General features: G+C 39.8%; 1 protein-coding gene across 2 annotated transcripts in view; it reads left to right on the top strand.

Annotated features, from left to right (window-relative positions):
- Nucleotides 1-22,462, top strand: part of MORC4 (MORC family CW-type zinc finger 4) — a 57,764-nt gene that overhangs the window by 28,312 nt on the left and 6,990 nt on the right. For both annotated transcript variants that reach the window (XM_043571353.1, XM_043571354.1), the window contains exons 10-14: nt 1,179-1,277; nt 4,284-4,412; nt 6,570-6,638; nt 7,043-7,094; nt 8,463-8,638. In XM_043571353.1, the coding sequence (XP_043427288.1) occupies nt 1,179-1,277; nt 4,284-4,412; nt 6,570-6,638; nt 7,043-7,094; nt 8,463-8,638 (525 nt within the window). The remainder of the gene's footprint in view (nt 1-1,178; nt 1,278-4,283; nt 4,413-6,569; nt 6,639-7,042; nt 7,095-8,462; nt 8,639-22,462) is intronic.

Raw genomic sequence — 22,462 nt, 5'->3', positions numbered from 1 at the left:
GTAAGGAAGAATTCCTTTTAAGGAGAGATGAGGCCTACAAAACCCTTGGGCAATGATCCAAGAAGTCCAAAGATTTTTTTTTTAAATCATAAATTTGTAGTATACCAGGTGTGTACAACTCAACATTATTGTGATCCTAGGTTCAAGGGGTGCCTGGGTGGCTCAGTCGGTTAAGCATCCAACTTTGGCTCAGGTCGTGATCTCTTGGTTCATGGGTTCAAGCTCTGCATCAGGCTCTATGCTGACAGCTCAGAGCCTGGATCCTGCTTTGGATTCTGTGTCTCCTCTCTCTGCCCCTCCCCTGCTTGTGAGTGCTCTCTCTCTCTCTCTCTCTCTCTCTCTCTCTCTCTCTCTCTCTCTCTAAAATATAAATAAACATTAAATTTTTTTATTTAAAAAATTGTAATCCTAGGTTCTAGAATTAAATAGGAATTGGTCACTCGAATTGACAGTTTTTAAAAGTGAAGTTTAAAAAAACGTAAAATTCAGGTTTTGTCTTCTACACCTTACATTGTTTGACCCTACGTTTACTGTTGTTCATTTGGAAAGAGAAATAAAGGAGACTGAGCAAGAGCCAAAGCTGGGGTCCAGCCTCCACTAACGGATATGTAGTGGAAGGTTGTAGGGGACTTTGTTGTCCATTGGTGCTGTAACTTCTGTGATCAACATTTGAATGAAGAACTGTGTAGACATTTTTATGTTAGTATTTGATTGATTTCTAATACATAGGGTACAGCATTTGATCCCTGACTTTCAGTTTGGTCCTGAATTGTTTACCTGTAGTCATCTGACAGTCTGAGCAGCTCCCCCTTAATCTTACCAGTATTTGGTTCTGTCTTAGCTCTGCAATTTAGTCTTCTCTCATTGTCTAGAATGTCATCTCTCCCACTTCGTGATTCTAAAAGACCTGAAAATTTAAAGAACACAGTATTTCTTAGGACTTGTGACCATTTTACCTTTTCAACCAAAGCGACTAGTCAACAGTATGACATCGTCATTTTGACATGTAATTTGCAAAGGCAGTAGATTCCCATCCTGGTTCCTGAAAGTGTAGATGTTCAAACTTAGGCTGAATATTCTACATTGGTGGCCTCTATTAAATGGGAGCATCTCAGAGATCATAAAATTGTTCAACAGATCCTCAGCATTGATATGCTTCTTCTTCCTTCTTCTTTCAGGTTGACAATAAATGCCCTTGCCCAGAAGCTCAATGCTTATTGGAAGGAAAAGACCTCCCAAGAGAATTTTGAGACCTCAGCCATAGCCAGGCCAATACCGTGAGTAGTAAATGTAGAATATAGAAATGTCAGGGGTTAATGTCCATAGAGCAAATGGAAGGAACAAGGGTAAGATGGTGCTTTCACATAGGAATTTTAATTAACTAAAAATAGGAAATAACAGGTACTGATTTCATCATTCTGTAGACCTCTTCATTCTGGTTTAACACTTGTGTGGCTTGGGTCATAAATATGCAGATTTTAGTACTGTCAGTTTATCCTACAGGCAGTGTGATATAGTGGAAGATGATGACCATTTAAATGAGACACTCCTGGGTTGAAACTCTGGATCTGCTTAATAGTTTGGGTGAGCTTGGGTAAGTAAGTTACTTCACCTCTGTAAGAATATGAAATGAGCATAACATTTGTATCATAGTGCCTGGCATATAGTAGGTGTTCAGAAATGTTAGCAAACTTCCCTTCTCTTTATTCTTAGTGAACATTGTTGGACCTGTACCAAGGCATTTGAGGGTTGAAGTAGAGAACCCAGCATATCAGGAAAAAAGTAGAATTTATTGAGTCTAGGATGGCGAATTACATACAGAAGTGTGGATCAGGATGACATGCCTCAGTAACCAGGAAAGGGTAAAACAGAGGATAGAATACATACCAACACATATATAATCAGTTACACCCCTATCATGACAAGGATTAAAGTGTTAAAAGATTTTGGGGTTGACATCCATGCACTTTTTTTTTAATGGAAGTTATCAGGCAAATGTATGATACAAAATTTTGTTTCGGTTCAACATGACTGACTGTTGTGTGAATATCACTCTAAAGATCTCTGCTCATGTATAACCTCTGTGGTTTTCAAAGAAATGCCAGCTAGGACAAGATGCCATTTTTTTGCCTTTCAAATAAGCAGTGATAAATGCCATTAAACAGATGTTCATATATTGCTAGAGAGTGTGTGTATATGTTATTCAACCTTTCTGGAGGCAGAATTGTAATAATTATTATTCTTTATTGAGTACTTACATGCCAGTCAACTGGTCTAAGTTTTTTACATGTATTTAGATTTATTGAATCGTTAACAACAACCCTGTGGGATAGACAGATGGTATTATTACCTTTTTACTGACACTGATATACTGAGAGCTTAAGTAACTTGCTCAAGATGAAACAAGTAGAAAGTGGTAGATACGAAGTTCAAATATAGGCAGTCAGACCCCCAAGCCCAAGTGCTTAGCCATGACGCTCTTCTGGAAGGATGCAGTAGGGGAGTATGGATGGTACAGGCCCTTCAACTACCTATTTATTGCAATCACAGCTAAATGCCTCTCCTACCTGCCTGTTTGGAAGGATCCTCCATAGTCTGATATAGCCTAAGGCAAGGATTTGCTGTCTCTAATGCTTCTCTCCAAGGCAGTCACATTGGCATGCTTCTGCATGCAACTCTTCTGTGCATCCACATGCCAAATCAAAGCCAACACGACCTTTCCTCTTCCCTCCCACTGCTGCTGAAACTGCCCTTTGCTGTCTCTGGCTCTAAATTAAGCAGTAGCTGTATGGAAATAAATAGACACCAGAGGTCAGGCCTGAGCTTAGAGCTTGGACGTTTCAAGGCTAGAGCAGCCTGGAGCTAGGAGATAAGGAAGCCATATATCCAAAAACACGAATTTTCCATGTTAAAGCAGACTTTTAAACAAGAAGAGGACACTGTGTTTGAGTGGTAGAAATATGCATGCCTTTTATTTTCTTTTTCATATCTTCCTGTGTTTTCCAGTTTTTCTGTAATGAGCTTATATTACTTATAAAGAAAAAAAGCATTATTTAAACAAAATAAAGACTAAAGAAAAAGATACAAACTAAGACATAAAAGAACTCTTATCACTCTGTTGAAAATGGGTACTGGTAAGAGCAGTATAAATGTGACATACGCACATCATGCTCTAAGCTAAATTACATGTTTCTCAGACTGACCCTTGGTACCCCTGTGCCCTCTTTCTGTTTCTTTTCTCCAGCCTTCTCCCTCCAGTCTGCTTTTCACACCTTAGTTGCTGACTACTTCTGTTCTATATGGACCACCTCCTTTCATAGAGAAACACATTTGCTCTAAGGTGTAGGTGACTGGGTTATGCTTCCTGGCAGGGATTTGAGTGGCTTTGTATCTTAAGCATAGACCTCTAGAAGGATTTTGCCTTAATTTCACTCAGTTGTTAGACTGAAGCCACCCTTTCTAGTTACGAGATTTAATCACATTTATAGGAGTTTTTAAGATTAATGTTGAGGATACCAACCTAATAAAATTTTGGTTGAAGTGTAAACAAAGACTTTTAAATGGACAAAAAGAGAGGACTAGGGAGTCTGCGGGGAAATGGGGAAGACTTTTTGATGATGATGCTTCCATAACCCCCACAAATGCATTTTAAACTTGTTACACAGTTGGATAGAAGCAAATACAATGATTCTATGGGTTTTATTTCTTGGTAATATTGTAATATATATTCTTCCTTGTTAATTTTTTTTTTCAACGTTTATTTATTTACTTTTGGGACAGAGAGAGACAGAGCATGAACGGGGGAGGGGCAGAGAGAGGGAGACACAGAATCGGAAATAGGCTCCAGGCTCTGAGCCATCAGCCCAGAGCCCGACGCGGGGCTCGAATTCACGGACCGCAAGATCGTGACCTGAGCTGAAGTCGGACGTTTAACCGACTGCGCCACCCAGGCGCCCCCTTCCTTGTTAATTTTTAGAGTTAAAATGATCCTCTTGTTTGCTTAGAACAAGAGATACTGGAAAATATTATTTAGTTCCATAAATAATGGTAGCTTACCATGTTAAGACTTGTTACTATTTTTCTTATCCATGTTTGGTATAATTCTATTATTATTTTCTTTGTGAAGTTCAAGATGTGTGTTTTAAACACTTAGACCATAGCATTACAGTTCTAACACAATTCATATATAAAATTTTATTCTTTCCCTTTTAGGGTGTGCCTTTCTAACATAAGAGCACAGAGCTAGGATATACACAGTCATACTTCTGTTTTCCTTCATTCAGGAAGATTCCCGACCAGACATGGGTACAGTGTGATGAGTGTCTTAAATGGAGGAAGCTTCCTGGCAAGGTTGATCCATCTACATTACCTGCAAGATGGTTCTGTTACTATAATTCCCATCCAAAGTACAGGTAAGGTTATTATGCCAGAGAAAATGCCTGATTTGTCTCTCTGTTCTAAAACACTTTTAAAAACCTCTTTTGAGTACGGTTGACATGTAATGTTACATTGGTTGCTCATGTATGGCATGAGCATAGTGACTCAGTAACTCTGTATGTTATACTGTGCTCACAAGTGTGGCTACCATCTGTCACCGTATGGCACTATTACACTACCACTGACTGTATTGCCCATGCTCTACCTCTTTTTCCCGTGACTTACTCATTCCATAACTGGACTCCCACTCCCTTTCACTCACTTTGCCCACTAAAACACTTTTTATCTCAAGTCCATACTCTTCAGCCTGGCATCCAAGCCTCTTGCTAACTGATCCCACCCTATCTATCCAACCTTATTTTTAACCCAAATCATATGCTTTAGCTAGGCTTCTGGCTTCAGTATTTCCAACACATGCCATGCTTATTCCCTCTCCCATGACTTGATAGTGTTATTCTGCTTGCTTACAGTGACATTTTGCATTCCATCTGCCTATCCAAATCATATCCATCTGGGAAGCTTAAGTATTTTGTGTGATACTTCTCCTGTTGACAATAGTTTACAGTGATTTTATGCTAGCTTCCCATGGTATTTAATTCTTGACATTTGTTTGCATATTGTTTTGTATTTTTTTTAGATGCTTTTCATATGTATATGCTTTGGCTCTTCAAAAGATTGTAAACTATTCAAGAACAAGGGCTTTACATTTCACGTTTAGTTGATGATTTCACTCATATGCTTCCTATGCCTGAATCTATTATAGTACATATTGTACATTTAATGCCATTTGTTTGCATGTCCCTTGCAGCATCTAACATCTAGATAGTGCCTGGCATACCCACGAGCATTTATTTCAATTTAACAAATATTTATTTGACTCAGTAATCACAGAGACTCAAAATAATTATCCTGTTTGCTTCAATTAGCTGTGATTTTCTTAATATTTTTTCTGCACAATAGCAGTAGAAAAAAAGGCACTAAAACAGGGTATGCTTTTTAGAAAAAAAATGTTTAAAATGGAGGAAATTCAGTAAGTGAGGTCTAGGTCTGTAATGAGTAAGCATTCCCCCATAGTCCCAGATGTGCCTAAGCACCTCTTCCTGGAGAATAACTGGGATTGTGTGATTGGAGTATGGGACTGAGTGCTTAGGAGTCTCATTTTTTAATCCTGTATCTCCTGTCAGTTTCTACTCAATCTGAGAGACATACCCTTCCAGAACACTGCCTCCTTATAAAATGGGTGTAATAGGCACCTGAGTGATTCAGTTGGTTAAGTGTCTGACTCTTGATTTCAGCTCAGGTCATGATTTCATGGTTCATGGGGTCAAACCCCACATCGGGCTATGTGCTGATAGTGTGGAACCTTTTTGGAATTCTCTCTCTCTCAAGATAAATAAATAAACTTTAAAATAAAATAGTTTTAAAAGAGGGTTTCCAACTATTACTAATTTTTGCTTATTTGTTCCTAGGACTGCTTTTGATCTTTGAATACACTTTCTAGTACTCCTTTTAGTGTTAACTCCTAAAATTCTCTTCCGTGTGCTTTACATATAACAGATGTCTTTCAATTTATAGAATCCTCCTTTCTCTCCTCTTTGCTAATCTGTTGTGTGGTTTTTGCAGTGTAAGCTCCTAATCCCTTATTGTTTCCCTCTCTCATAGCCTTTGATTTTCTTCAGGCATCATCACCTAGTTTAGGGATTCTTGTGCTTCTAAACTGCACTTTGGGAATTACTTTCTTAGTAAACAAGAGGCAAAAGACCCAGGTTCTACTGTTAACAATAATCTCTGTATGGAACCTCAAACAGGTCTCTCTTGAAACTCACTGTGTAAAAATAAAGATTATGCTTCTTGCTGTCCACCATAATAGGAACTTTGTACCTGTCATATACTTTGAATGTCATGGGAGAAAGGTGATATATGCACCAAAAGAATTAGATGATGCCTTGAAATAAGAATTGCTACATGTTAACCTGCATACAGGTTTTGTGATGTGGGTGGAATCTGAACTCTGTGAGGTTAGAGGGTTGTTAACCTCAATGACCTATCTTGTCATAGTTGTAAGGAAAGTAAAGGATAAAACTGAAAAGCACATTTTGTTTCCAAAAGATGATTTCTTCTCTGTACTGCAGGAGATGCTCTGTTCCAGAGGAGCAAGAACTCAGCGATGAAGACCTGTACTTGAACAAAGCCAAGAAACAGTTGAGTATACTTAAGGTTCTAGATCATAAGGTAGAGGAGCCTGACTCTAATAGGACAGGGGACCTTTGAGAAGAGAGATTTTTTTTTCTTTTTTGATTTTTAACTATTTCCCTCTCACTTCTCTATTCTACCAGTTCTTTATTCCTGCTGATCATCACCTGAGTGTCTAATTAGTGATTGTCTTTAGTCTCTCACCTTCCCCTCCCTGTCTCTCGTTTGATGGGACATTTGAACTCTCTCTTAAGTAGCAGAGTTTAGGAAGGCACCCTCAGTTATTCAGTGAGGCCCACACTATTTTTAAATTGGTAGGAACATTATATATAACCTAAATCTGCAATTGGTAATCCATTTCAGACGGAGAAATTTCATGAATGAACTAAATAGCACTTTTATCTTCTCCTAGAGATCAAGCTCTTGAGAAGAAGAAGCTGCCAGTGGACAGTGAGAACCACCAGGTGAGAGACAGCCCATCGTCTTTTTTTCTCACATGAAATTTTCCCCAACAGAGGACATAGGTGGAAGGAAGCAACAATCTTGAAAGCTGCATAAAAATCATGAAACATTTCTCCTGGTGGTCTTTTTTTCTGTTGAATCTTTTGATTTTGCTTTGATCTCCTGTTACTGATGTTCAGATCGCCAACAATAGAAGAGCCAAATCATATATTTCCCCGATTGGGATTCCATGCTGATTCTGGACAGTGTGAATATCACTTTCAATGTCACAGAATATTCAGGGTTGCATTCCATTCTCATACAGGCTGCTCCTGTTGAGTGTCTGTTTTTTCCTCAATCTCCTTTCTTCCAGGATTCAGGGGTGATTCCTTCCTCCTTCCTCTTGGGAAGAAGGGTTGGTTCTTTGTGCCCCTGCCCTCTCCCTGCTTTCAGGCTGGCTGGCTTTATAAAGACTCTGCTGTTTTGAATTTTCAGGAGCACTGTCTCTCGGACATGGTTGCCCAGCTCCGGACGCTGAAGGGTGCAATAAGGTTGGCCGTCCTCTCAGGGACACTCCTTTCCTGACAGCCACCATAGCACCCATGTATCTTCCCCACCCAACCTTGCCTTTCTGCATGATTGTCCTCTTGACCCTCTTTCCCAGAGATAACTGCTAGTCGCATGTTAGATTCACCTTCTACCCACTCAATCAGGGTAGGTCAGACTGGTGAGGATAGAGGCAATTTATTCTTCTTCTGACATCCTACCGAAACCCGGGTATATGAATACACAGGTTTCAGACCCTAATGTCTTGGCTTAGTAGTCTGATCTGGAGATTGGGAGATTTCCTGGGACCGCCCTGTCCTCATTCAGTTTGCCTTCCCATTACATCCCTCCACCTTCATCATCTGTACTGTCTTCATAAGCTGGCTCTTCCACAAGATCTTAGATGCATGTCTCTGTGTGTGTGCATTGTGGATATACATTAGTCTCTCGCATGCATTTCTCCAAAACCAGCACTGACACTCGCTGCAATGCTTATTCCTTCCACCCCTGCCAGCATCACAGATTTCAGAGGAGTGAAAACCCAGCCTTAAAACTGGGTCACAGGAGAGAATTAGGTGGTGATTAGGGGGCCTGGGTTTTATGTTGTGGGTGGGATGACTGTAGGAGCTAATAAGTGAGTTGGGGAGGTCTGTCCAGCTGATAAGGTTATAACTGAACTGGGTTCAGTGTTCTAGTGTACATTACCGTGTGCTGTTTGTTTTGTGTAAGAAACCAGTTTCTTTTTATTTGGCCAAGTGTTTTCTCCAAGCATCAGAAGGATTGACTCATCCTTTGGTATTTCATTTGAAATTAGGATTTTTATGAATCATTTCTCTCTTTGCTAGGTGTTCACTAATCCACTGAGGATTCCTGCTATTCAAGATATGGATGAATTGAACAATAAGACAATTGGATATAAGGGAATTGATAGTCCTAGCCGGCCTCCATCTGTTGGAGAAGAAAGCAGGACACCTTCTCTTCAGCTTAAGCCTCTGGATTCCAGTATTTTTCAATTTTCCAGGTGGGTAAAACATAGTCTCTCTTCAATAGTAAACCTCAGGTCCATTTTCCTGTAAAGTAGGTATGGTTATCGTGTTTATGTGTATGTTTCTCCTAAGGCCTAGCATGGAACTCAGATGGAGAAATACCATTTGGAGCTGATAGACTTATGTGTTGCATGTACTTCCAATTTTTTTGACATTACACCTGCTATGTCAAGTCTGTCTGTCTCTTTTGAGCTAGTCATCTGACAAATACTCATTTATGTATTATGTCTTCACATTATGTTGGGAACTATGTGAGTGAAATAACGGGCATAAAAACTCTTTGAAAAGCATAATATGCAATCCAGATGTAAGGGAGTGGTACCTAGATAAGCATTACTTCTCTCCTTACATTTAGTCCTGTAGGGCCCCGTAGGCCTAACATGTCGGTCACATATAAATAATAACGATTAGAAGTTTGTGTCAGTATTGGTATGAGTTTAGTCAGGGTCTTCCCGTGTCCATCTTCTAGCACCTCCTCAGTACGATTTTGTTCATCTTTATAACAAGAAGAAGCATACCTTTCCTTTTTCTTAAATAACAAGAGTGTTTGAAGTGCTGAAAGATACAACTGCCCCTCTACTACCATGAGACTGGAACTCAGGGCTCCTAATTATGACTTGCCTTCTCCTCTCTACTATGCTTCTCACTTCTGGCAGGGCCAAACCATAAGGCAGATAACAGAGTTGCTCTCTAAAAGTAGAAACTTCTGCAGTCATCAGTAATGTGATGATTATATAAAGGGTTGTTTTCTTAGGTGGGTCTCTTCAGCTTCTCATCTAGATAGACATCTCTGCATGTGTGCAGGTCCCCTATTCTGTGATTCTTCACAATTAAGCCCCATAGATAATGGAAGAATCGTGTGACCCCCCTTCCATCCCCCACCCCCAAACATGAGCAGAAAGTCTCAAGAGGAAGTAAGCTATTAGGAGTAAAACTAACACAACGCTAAAGGAATTAAATGAGAATCTGTATGAAATCATCTAGAACAGTGCCTTGGAAGATAATAGGTACTCAGTAACTAATGTTAAATCTGAGTGATACTGAAGGAGCAATTTCTAAGATTGAACTGTGCCACAAAATATGATCCATTCAGTCTCAGGGCCTTGAGTCTAATTCAACTCTGTTCCTATCCATTGTTTTCCAACTCCCATTGTATATTGGGAGGGATAGACAGTAAAGTGTTGTGTGTTTTCAAAGCACATTGTTATCTCTCTACTTTGATTTCCTTGAGATGGTCACGCACCCAAATTGCCACTGCCGTATCAATGTTTCATTGCCCTTGCAGGCTATTCTTTCCCTTCTGTGACAACTTTTCCTTTTGCTTCAGTGTTTGTTTTGTTACTCTAGAGTGGTTTCTGGTAATCTGAAGGAGATTTCAAATGCTGATATATATATAGCATTTGAAATATATATATTTCAAATATATATATATATATATATAGCTTATATATATATATATATATATATATATATATATATATATATAGCTGATATATATATATATGTGTGTGTGTGTATTTTATGAGTGCAGTATGGCAGTACATCCATTGGGTGGCATACTTCATCATCCTTTAATGGGATTTCCGTATGAGTTGTTTATGGAGCTGCTATATCTAGATTTGGGTTTTGGCTATAGAGGATAGGTAAAGTACTTCAATCGTGTAATTTTAATTTGACAATAATATTCTTTCAAGGGAAAGAGATACGTGATAATTGATGCTGCTAACGTTATGTTTTATGTAAGGTCGGTAAGATGATTTTGTCATTTTAAGCTACATGTATAAAGGGATTCAGATTGCAAAGAGTCTGCCTTTTTATAGGGAAATGAAGGTACACAAGAGTTTAGTAAAATTTACAGGGTTTTCTTGGTAAAACAGTGTTTGAAATAATAGGTTTATTCAGGAGTTACAAAGGTCCCTGTTATTATCAAAACCTAAAGCTAATAAGGCTCCTTGGGTCGTGTAGTACAGCTCTCCAACTCTAGATAAAATAAAGCCCACAGTATCCTACAGAGTTTTTTAAAGTTCTAGTGGAGTACAGGGCTCCAAAGGTGTCATTGGAAATAACTTTGTGAGTTTTCACAAACCAGCAAGGGGATGGGAGGACTTGCAGTAAAGAATAGGTTCAGCCAGTATGTAAGCAGGCATAATCGTTTAGCATATTTTTGTTAAAGGAAATAGTCCTTTTTTCTTTATTCATTCTGCATATATTTGAGTGCTTGCTGAATGAAGGGTGGTGTTCTTTTTTTGGTTTATTTATCTATTTTTGAGAGAGAAAGAGAGAGAGGGAGGAACAGAGAGAGACAATCCCAAGCAGATTCCACACTATCAACACAGAGCCCAACGCAGGGCTCAATCTCATGAACTGTGAGACCATGACCTGAGCCAAGATCAAGAGGCAGACACTCAACTGACTGAGCCACTCAGGCGCCCCTGAAAGGCAATGTTCTAAGGCAGTAATGGAATGAAAAATGAAGGAACTTATGGTAAAGTTATATATGTAAGGATCTCCAATATATGCCACTTTTCATTAGGTGTGATACAAACTTAAGGTCTAAAGTATCCATTAGCATATGGACAAAGGAGAAAATCAGCGGCTGTAATTCATTTAGCTATTTAGAGACCCTTTGAATAAACTATATGTCAAAGGGTAATTATAATTCATGTTTTAAAAGGATAACAAAAAATACCATCCAAATGACACTGCAATAGCTGAAGGAGAGGAAGAAAGACATTCTAATATGTTTAAAGGAATTTTTGAAACAACAAATACAGGTAGAACTAGAAGAACAGTTTTATAAATAAGGTTGATTCAGCAGCTAGTATTAATATTTTAAAAGATGATCTTTGAAAGCAACTTCCAGACTGGAGAAATGAGGAGTGTGATGGACTCTTTCATGAACAAATAACAATTTAACTGGAAAATATTATTAAACAGCAAAAACAATCATTTGGAGTTCCTAGAAATGGTCCTAGAGGCATACAGAAATATTCAGTCAAGAAAATCTATGAAATCTCAGATACAACAGCAACAGTCTTCAACATTTAGCTTGTTCTCACTCACCCCCTTCCGAGCTATATTTTACAAAAACTTCTCAGGGAGCTATAATGCAGGTGGGTATGATCCAGAAGTTCTTTCCCTAGCTCCCAGTCTAGAGCTATGGTTTCACCTGGGAGGAATAGGCCTCTGATATTTCTCATCTCCCCCAGTTCTGTCATGCAGAAGCTCTATTCCAGGCAGACTCAAAAGGAATAGGTCTCTCTTCTATGCAGTCCCCACTCAGGGGAAGCGCTCACGTAGCATGTAGAGATAGTATGTTGACAATACTGGACTCCTATTGCTCTACACCCAGCTTGCTTATAGGGCAGAGGTTCATGCCTGAAGAAGCAAGCCAAAAAACATCACCCAGCACCCATTCATAAAGAAAATTTTCTTTTCTTTATGCCACTTGTGCACAATGGCACTGAGGCTCTGCTTAGGGAGAGGCCTTAAAGATGAAGAACTCCTTAGTTCTGCCCAAAGGAGCTGACTTTATGTGGAACAGATCATGGAGAACTCCATTCATAAAAGCATTGTCAAAAATAATGGAGGGGCGCCTGGGTGACTAAGTCGGTTGAGCAGCCAACTCTTGATTACCGTTCAGGTCATCATCCCAGGGTGGTGGGATTGAGCTGCATGTCAGGCTCCGCCCTAAATGTGGAGCCTGTTTTAAGATTATCTCTCTCCCCTTCTGTCCCGCTCCCCTTCCCTGTCCTACTCATGCTGTCTTTCTTTCTCTAAAATTAAAAAAAAATGGAAATCTTGGTGAGCATTAATTAAGAGGACACTCATAGCTCCATGATACAAGTTACAACAAGAAAGATGACTGAGCAGTCAGAAGTTTGATAACAGAGAAAACCAAGAAAAAAGTCAAGAAGACCTCTTCTGGGATCATAGCCCTAGGATTAGGAAGGCTGTGCATAAGCATAAGGCTGCATTTACTCTAGAGCAATCAAACTAGGACATAAGGTGGACTTTAAAGCAGCCCTCAAGCCTCACACAGATCAAACAACAAAGAACAGGGCTCTCACTGGCACTAAGGGCTTAAGAACAACCTATAACCACTGGCTGAACAGTAAGCTTTTCTGACCCATGGGCAATTCCTAGGAAACCAGGCTTAAAAATAAATCACACTTTTCCTGGTAGACTGGAAGACTGTGTGCATGCTCAAAGTTGTGTCCTCTCAAAGGTGATTAGAAAGGGAAAATCCAAGCTGCTTCTATCTGGCTGAATGTGGGGTAGAAACAGATTCCTTGAACTGTGATAGCAGCCTCCAAGCCAATGGTACCATACATGAAATAGTAAAAGCTAAAAATCTAACTGGATAAGAGGGCTTAAGCATAATCTTTGACCAGTAAAGGGGCCTATGTTGACCCAAGGGTGACTCTTAGGTTGTCAGGTAAAAGGTAAAAACCAAGAAGAAATCTGAACAGGAACATCAGAGGCTGCATACTGCAGAGGAAATAGATTTCGTGGAGTCAGTTCAGCCAAGTCACTAAATAAACAACCAAGCAAACAACAACAGTATCAACTACTCTGGGAGATGGGATCAGTATCTAGAGTTGTTATGCTGTGTTATCTAAAATATCCAATTGTTGGGGTTCCTGGCTGGCTTTGTTGGTGGAGCATGAGACTATTGACCTCAGGGTTGTAAGTTTGAGCCCCACATTGACTATAGCAATTACTTAAAAATAAGAAACCTTAAAAAAAAAATATCCGGTGCCTGGGTGGCTCAGTGGGTTAAGCGTCAGACTCTTGGTTTCAGCTCAAGTCATGATCTTGTGGTTTCATGAGTTCAATTCTGGCATTGGGCTCTGTGCTGGCAGTGTAGAGCCTACTTGAGATTCTCCCTCTCTCTATCTCTGCCCCTCCCCTGCTCGCACTGTGTCTGTCTCTCTCAAATAAAGTTTAAAAAATTTCCAATTGTCAACAAAAATTTATGAGACATGCAAAGAAACAGGAAAGTGTGACCCGTACATAAGAAAAAAAGCAAATAATAGAAACTGCCCTTATTTTTTTTTTATTAAATATTCCATGAATTTATTGTTATTTTCTGGTTTTTTTTTTATGAAATTTATTGACAAATTGGTTTCCATACAACACCCAGTGCTCATCCCAAAAGGTGCCCTCCTCAATACCCATCACCCACCCTCTCCTCCCTCCCACCCCCCATCAACCCTCAGTTTGTTCTCAGTTTCTTTTTTTCCATTTATTTTTTTATTTTTTTTTTATGAAATTTATTGACAAATTGGTTTCCATACAACACCCAGTGCTCATCCTAAAAGGTGCCCTCCTCAATACCCATCACCCACCCTCTCCTCCCTCCCACCCCCCATCAACCCTCAGTTTGTTCTCAGTTTTTAACAGTCTCTTATGCTTTGGCTCTCTCCCATTCTAACCTCTTTTTTTTTTTTTTCCTTCCCCTCCCCCATGGGTTCCTGTTCAGTTTCTCAGGATCCACATAAGAGTGAAACCATATGGTATCTGTCTTTCTCTGGATGGCTTATTTCACTTAGCATCACACTCTCCAGTTCCATCCACGTTGCTACAAAAGGCCATATTTCATTTTTTCTCATTGCCACGTAATATCCCATTGTGTATATAAACCACAATTTCTTTATCCATTCATCAGTTGATGGACATTTAGGCTCTTTCCATAATTTGGCTGTTGTTGAGAGTGCTGCTATGAACATTGGGGTACAAGTGGCCCTATGCATCAGTGCTCCTGTATCCCTTGGATAAATTCCTAGCAGTGCTATTGCTGGGTCATAGGGTAGGTCTATTTTTAATTTTTTGAGGAACCTCCACACTGCTTTCCAGAGCGGCTGCACCAATTTGCATTCCCACCAACAGTGCAAGAGGGTTCCTGTTTCTCCACATCCTCTCCAGCATCTATAGTCTCCTGATTTGTTCATTTTGGCCACTCTGACTGGCGTGAGGTGATACCTGAGTGTGGTTTTGATTTGTATTTCCCTGATAAGGAGCGACGCTGAACATCTTTTCATGTGCCTGTTGGCCATCCGGATGTCTTCTTTAGAGAAGTGTCTATTCATGTTTTCTGCCCATTTCTTCACTGGGTTATTTGTTTTTCGGGTGTGGAGTTTGGTGAGCTCTTTATAGATTTTGGATACTAGCCCTTTGTCCGGTATGTCATTTGCGAATATCTTTTCCCATTCCGTTGGTTGCCTTTTAGTTTTGTTGGTTGTTTCCTTTGCTGTGCAGAAGCTTTTTATCTTCATAAGGTCCCAGTAATTCACTTTTGCTTTTAATTCCCTTGCCTTTGGGGATGTGTCGAGTAAGAGATTGCTACGGCTGAGGTCAGAGAGGTCTTTTCCTGCTTTCTCCTCTAAGGTTTTGATGGTTTCCTGTCTCACATTTAGGTCCTTTATCCATTTTGAGTTTATTTTTGTGAATGGTGTGAGAAAGTGGTCTAGTTTCAACCTTCTGCATGTCCAGTTCTGCTGTCCAGTTCTCCCAGCACCATTTGTTAAAGAGGCTGTCTTTTTTCCATTGGATGTTCTTTCCTGCTTTGTCAAAGATGAGTTGGCCATACGTTTGTGGGTCTAGTTCTGGGGTTTCTATTCTATTCCATTGGTCTATGTGTCTGTTTTGGTGCCAATACCATGCTGTCTTGATGATGACAGCTTTGTAGTAGAGGCTAAAGTCTGGGATTGTGATGCCTCCTGCTTTGGTCTTCTTCTTCAAAATTCCTTTGGCTATTCGGGGCCTTTTGTGGTTCCATATGAATTTTAGGATTGCTTGTTCTAGTTTCGAGAAGAATGCTGGTGCAATTTTGATTGGGATTGCATTGAATGTGTAGAGAGCTTTGGGTAGTATTGACATTTTGACAATATTTATTTTTCCAATCCATGAGCAGGGAATGTCTTTCCATTTCTTTAAATCTTCTTCAATTTCCTTCATAAGCTTTCTATAGTTTTCAGCATACAGATCCTTTACATCTTTGGTTAGATTTATTCCTAGGTATTTTATGCTTCTTGGTGCAATTGTGAATGGGATCAGCTTCTTTATTTGTCTTTCTGTTGCTTCATTGTTAGTGTATAAGAATGCAACTGATTTCTGTACATTGATTTTGTATCCTGCAACTTTGCTGAATTCCTGTATCAGTCCTAGCAGACTTTTGGTGGAGTCTATCGGATTTTCCATGTATAATATCATGTCATCTGCAAAAAGCGAAAGCTTGACTTCATCTTTGCCAATTTTGATGCCTTTGATTTCCTTTTGTTGTCTGATTGCTGATGCTAGAACTTCCAGCACTATGTTAAACAGCAGCGGTGAGAGTGGGCATCCTTGTCGTGTTCCTGATCTCAGGGAAAAAGCTCTCAGTTTTTCCCCGTTGAGGATGATGTTAGCTGTGGGCTTTTCATAAATGGCTTTTATGATCCTTAAGTATGTTCCTTCTATCCCAACTTTCTCAAGGGTTTTTATTAAGAAAGGGTGCTGGATTTTGTCGAAGGCCTTTTCTGCATCGATTGACAGGATCATATGGTTCTTCTCTCTTTTTTTGTTAATGTGATGTATCACGTTGATTGATTTGCGAATGTTGAACCAGCCCTGCATCCCAGGAATGAATCCCACTTGATCATGGTGAATAATTCTTTTTATATGCCGTTGAATTCGATTTGCTAGTATCTTATTGAGAATTTTTGCATCCATATTCATCAGGGATATTGGCCTGTAGTTCTCTTTTTTTACTGGGTCTCTGTCTGCCTTAGGAATCAAAGTAATACTGGCTTCATAGAATGAGTCTGGCAGTTTTCCTTCCCTTTCTATTTCTTGGAATAGCTTGAGAAGGATAGGTATTATCTCTGCTTTAAACGTCTGGTAGAACTCCCCTGGGAAGCCATCTGGTCCTGGACTCTTATTTGTTGGGAGATTTTTGATAACCGATTCAATTTCTTCACTGGTTATGGGTCTGTTCAAGCTTTCTATTTCCTCCAGATTGAGTTTTGGAAGCGTGTGGGTGTTCAGGAATTTGTCCATTTCTTCCAGGTTGTCCAATTTGTTGGCATATAATTTTTCATAGTATTCCCTGATAATTGTTTGTATCTCTGAGGGATTGGTTGTAATAATTCCATTTTCATTCATGATTTTATCTATTTGGGTCATCTCCCTTTTCTTTTTGAGAAGCCTGGCTAGAGGTTTGTCAATTTTGTTTATTTTTTCAAAAAACCAACTCTTGGTTTCGTTGATCTGCTCTACCGTTTTTTTAGTTTCTATATTGTTTATTTCTGCTCTGATCTTTATTATTTCTCTTCTTCTGCTGGGCTTAGGCTGCCTTTGCTGTTCTGCTTCTAGTTCCTTTAGGTGTGCTGTTAGATTTTGTATTTGGGATTTTTCTTGTTTCTTGAGATAGGCCTGGATTGCAATGTATTTTCCTCTCAGGACTGCCTTTGCTGTGTCCCAAAGCGTTTGGATTGTTGTATTTTCATTTTCGTTTGTTTCCATATATTTTTTAATTTCTTCTCTAATTGTCTGGTTGACCCACTCATTCGTTAGTAGGGTGTTCTTTAACCTCCATGCTTTTGGAGGTTTTCCAGACTTTTTTCTGTGGTTGATTTCAAGCTTCATAGCATTGTGGTCTGAAAGTAAGCATGGTATAATTTCAATTCTTGTAAACTTATGAAGGGCTGTTTTGTGACCCAGTATATGATCTATCTTGGAGAATGTTCCATGTGCACTCGAGAAGAAAGTATATTCTGTTGCTTTGGGATGCAGAGTTCTAAATAGATCTGTCAAGTCCATCTGATCCAATGTCTCATTCAGGGCCCTTGTTTCTTTATTGACCGTGTGTCTAGATGATCTATCCATTTCTGTAAGTGGTGTATTAAAGTCCCCTGCAATGACCACATTCTTATCAATAAGGTTGCTTGTGTTTATGAGTAATTGTTTTATATATTTGGGGGCTCCTGTATTCGGTGCATAGACATTTATAATTGTTAGCTCTTCCTGATGGATAGACCCTGTAACTATTATATAATGTCCTTCTTCATCTCTTGTTACAGCCTTTAATTTCAAGTCTAGTTTGTCTGATATAAGTATGGCTACTCCAGCTTTCTTTTGGCTTCCAGTAGCATGGTAAATAGTTCTCCATCCCCTCACTCTCAATCTAAAGGTGTCCTCAGGTCTAAAATGAGTCTCTTGTAGACAGCAAATAGATGGGTCTTGTTTTTTTATCCATTCTGATACCCTATGTCTTTTGGTTGGCGCATTTAATCCATTTACATTCAGTGTTATTATAGAAAGATACGCGTTTAGAGTCATTGTGATGTCTGTATGTTTTATGCTTGTAGTGATGTCTCTGGGACTTTGTCTCACAGGGTCCCCCTTAGGATCTCTTGTAGGGCTGGTTTAGTGGTGACAAATTCCTTCAGTTTTTGTTTGTTTGGGAAGACCTTTATCTCTCCTTCTATTCTAAATGACAGACTTGCTGGATAGAGGATTCTTGGCTGCATATTTTTTCTGTCTAGCACCCTGAAAATCCTGTGCCAATTCTTTCTGGCCTGCCAAGTTTCAAAAGAGAGATCAGTCACGAGTCTTATAGGTCTCCCTTTATATGTGAGGGCACGTTTACCCCTTGCTGCTTTCAGGATTTTCTCTTTATCCTTGTATTTTGCCAGTTTCACTATGATATGTTGTGCAGAAGATCGATTCAAGTTACGTCTGAAGGGAGTTCTCTGTGCCTCTTGGATTTCAATGCCTTTTTCCTTCCCCAGTTCAGGGAAGTTCTCAGCTATGATTTCTTCAAGTACCCCTTCAGCACCTTTCCCTCTCTCTTCCTCCTCTGGGATACCAATTATGCGTATATTATTTCTTTTTAGTGTATCACTTAGTTCTCTAATTTTCCCCTCATACTCCTGGATTTTTTTATCTCTCTTTTTCTCAGCTTCTTCTTTTTCCATAACTTTATCTTCTAGTTCACCTATTCTCTCCTCTGCCTCTTCAAGCCGAGCTGTGGTGGTTTCCATTTTGTTATGCATTTCGTTTAAAGCGTTTTTCAGCTCCTCGTGACTGTTCCTTAGTCCCTTGATCTCTGTAGCAAGAGATTCTCTGCTGTCCTGTATACTGTTTTCAAGCCCAGCGATTAATTTTATGACTATTATTCTAAATTCACTTTCTGTTATGTTATTTAGGTCCTTTTTGATCAGGTCATTAGCTGTTGTTATTTCCTGGAGATTCTTCTGAGGGGAGTTCTTCCGCTTGGTCATTTTGGATAGTCCCTGGCGTGGTGAGGACCTGCAGGGCACTTCCCCTGTGCTGTGGTGTATAACTGGAGTTGGTGGGCGGGGCCGCAATCGGACCTGATGTCTGCCCCCAGCCCACCGCTGGGGCCACAGTCAGACTGGTGTGTGCCTTCTCTTCCCCTCTCCTAGGGGTGGGATTCACTGTGGGGTGGTGTGGCTCGTCTGGGCTACTTGCACCCTGCCAGGCTTGTGATGCTGGGGATCTGGCGTATTAGCTGGGGTGGGTAGGCAAGGTGCTCAGGGGCTGGAGGGGCAGGCTTAGATCGCTTCTCCTTAGGTGATTCACTTCAGGAGGGGCCCTGTGGCAGCGGGAGGGAGTCAGATCCGCTGCCGGAGGTTTGGCTCCGCAGAAGCGCAGAGTTGGGTGTTTGCGCGGAGCGAGCAAGTTCCCTGGCAGGAACCGGTTCCCTTTGGGATTTCGGCTGGGGGATGGGCGGGGGAGATGGCCCTGGCGAGCGCCTTTGTTCCCCACCAAACTGATCTCTGTCGTCAGGGGGCTCAGCAGCTCTCCCTCCCTTTGTCCTCCAGCCTTCCCGCTTCCCGAGCAGAGCTGTTAACTTATGACCTCCCAGACGCTAAGTCGCGCTTGTTGTGGGAACACAGTCCGTCAGGCCCCTCCGCTTTTGCAAGCCAGACTCGGGGACTCTGCTTGGCCGGCGAGCCGCCCCTCCGCCCCGGCTCCCTCCCGCCAGTCCGTGGAGCGCGCACCGCCTCGCCGCCCTTCCTATCCTCTTCCGTGGGCCTCTCATCTGCGTTTGGCTCCAGCGACTCCGTTCTGCTAATCCTCTGGCGGTTTTCTGGGTTATTTAGGCAGGTGTAGATGGAATCTAAGTGATCATTAGGATATGTGGTGAGCCCCGCGTCCTCCTAAGCTGCCATCTTGCCGCAACTCATTTTCTGTGGATCCAGATTCCAGGGGCAGGAAGAATATAGCACTTTCAGTCTATCATATGTCTTGTCTTTTCTCTGGAATTGAAGGGGACGCAGACCTTGGAAATTCTACAAAACATACAATTCTGGCACTATTTAGGCCTTTTCTCCCTATCTCCTTCTGAGACCAAGCAGCCATTCCCAGCTCTAGGCAGAAGGCATTTCCAGAAACTGCCCTTAAAGAGATCCAGATGTTTGATTTAGCGAAGACTTCAAAGCAGCCATTGTAAATATGTTCAGAGAACTAAAAGGAGAGCATGTCTCATCAACTAGAGAATATCAATAAAGGGGAAAGTTATCTATACCTACATCTGTATCTGTTTCTATATCTGTATCTATATCTATATATTTTATATGTAAATACATATATAAAAGAACCAAATGGAAATTCTGGAGGTGAAAAGTATAGTAACTAACATGAAAATTTCACTAAAAAGACTCAAGTACGTTAGAGTTGGCACAAGATAATTAGCAGACTTGAAGATATATCAGTTGGCACAAAATAATTAGCAGACTTGAAGATATATCAATTATAGATTATGCCATCTGAAGAACAGAGAGAAAAAAGAATGAAGAAAAATGAACAGCACCTCAAAAGAAATGTGGGACACCATTAAGTACACTAACATCTGCAGAGTAGGAGATACAAGAAGAAAAAGGGTAGAAAAAATATTCAAAGAAATAACAGCTGAAAACCTCCCCACTTTGATGAAAACCATTAATCTACACATCCAAGAAGCTTAGCAAATTCAAAATAGGACAAATTCAAGGAGATTCACAGTCAGACATAGCATAGTGAAAATATTGAAAGCCAAGGGCAAAGAGTAAATCTCTAAAGCAGAAAGAGAAAAATACTCATCATGTACAAGAGAATCCCAGTAATATTAACAGCTGACTTCTCATTAAAACAGTGGAAACTAGAGGGCAGTAGGATCACATATTCACGGTAGTAAAAGAAGAAAGAGTGTGAGGCCAGAATCTTAAATCCAGGAAAACTATCTTTATAAAATGAAGGTGAAATAGATACATCCTCACATAAACAAAAGCAGATGAAATTTGTTTCTGCAAAACTGCCTTTCAAGAAATACTCAAGGGAGTTCTTTAGGCTGAAAGCAAGTGATACCCGATAGTAATTCAAATTCACATGAAAAAATAAAAGAGCACTGGCAGTGGTATCTAATTAATTATAAAAGACAATAGAATAGCATTTTTCCTGTTTCTATCTTTAATTAAAGAATAATTTCACAAAACAATATGTATATATTTGTATATAATTTTATGTAAATATATAACCTTATTGTTGGGCTCATCTACAGATGTAAAATGTTTGCCAATAATAGCACAGAGGAGGTGAGTGGGAGCAAAGTGGTATTGGAGTAAGGAAATAACACCATAGTTAAGAAATGAAGAAAATTTTAAATGGAAAAATAAGGTTGATTTAGCAAACTCTGTAAACATTATCAATATGCGATTGCTCTGCTTTCTTCTCTCAGCTTCCTCAAAAGACATGACATTACATAAAACAATAATATATTGTTATATTTGTAAATGTTAAATGAGAAAATATCCACATAACATAAAAAGAGAAACAGTAGAGGAAGAAAGGAACAAAGAATGCATGACACATGTAGAAAACAGAAAGCTAAGTAGCAGATATAAATTCTGTCATTTCAATAATATTAAATATGACAACTTTTAACTATCCAATCAAAAGACAGAAATTATCAGATTAGATTTTTTAAATATCTAAATATACAGGAGACACACTTTAGATTCGGAAATACAAATAGGTTGAAAATAAAAGGATGGAAACAGATATACCATGCAAACAGCAACCAGAAGAGAGCTTCAGTGGTTATGCTACCATCAGACAAAATAGACCTGACTTTTTAAAAAGTTTTTATTTATTTATTTTGAGAGAGAAAGTGAGAGAGAGGGAGCAAGCACGAGCAGGAGAGGGGCAGAGATAGAGGGAGAGAGAATACCAAGCAGGCTCTGCACTGTCAGCACAGAGCCTGTTGTGGGGCTTGATCTCACAAACCAGGAGATCATGACCCGAGCTGAAATCAAGAGTGCAGCACTTAACTGACTTGAGTCACCCAGGCACCCCAAGACAAAATAGACTTTAACCAAAAAAATGTCACTAGATATAAAGGGACACTTCATAATGATAAAGTTCATTAAGAAGATGTAATAATTATACCTAAATATGGACCTAACAACAGATCCCCCAAAATACATGAAGGAAAAGCAGACAGGATTGAAGGGAGAAATAAATACCAATAATGGTTGGAGACTTCAATGCCCCACCTTCCATAATGGGTAGAAGATCAACAAGGAAGTAGAGGAATTGAAGAATGCCATAAACCAACTGGACCTGATGGACACATAGGGAACATTTCACCCCCAAAAAAGCACGATGCATATTCTTCTCAAGTGCACATGGAATATTCTCCAGGTCAGACTATGTGTTAGACCATGAAAAAAAAAAGGCTCGACAAATTGAAAGTATTGATAGCATACAAAGGATGTCCTTCAGTCGCATTGGAATTAAATTAGAAATCAACA

Source organism: Prionailurus bengalensis, chromosome X (genome assembly GCF_016509475.1).
Source record: "Prionailurus bengalensis isolate Pbe53 chromosome X, Fcat_Pben_1.1_paternal_pri, whole genome shotgun sequence".
NCBI lineage: Eukaryota > Metazoa > Chordata > Mammalia > Carnivora > Felidae > Prionailurus > Prionailurus bengalensis.
This window is presented reverse-complemented; position numbering and strand designations above follow the sequence as displayed.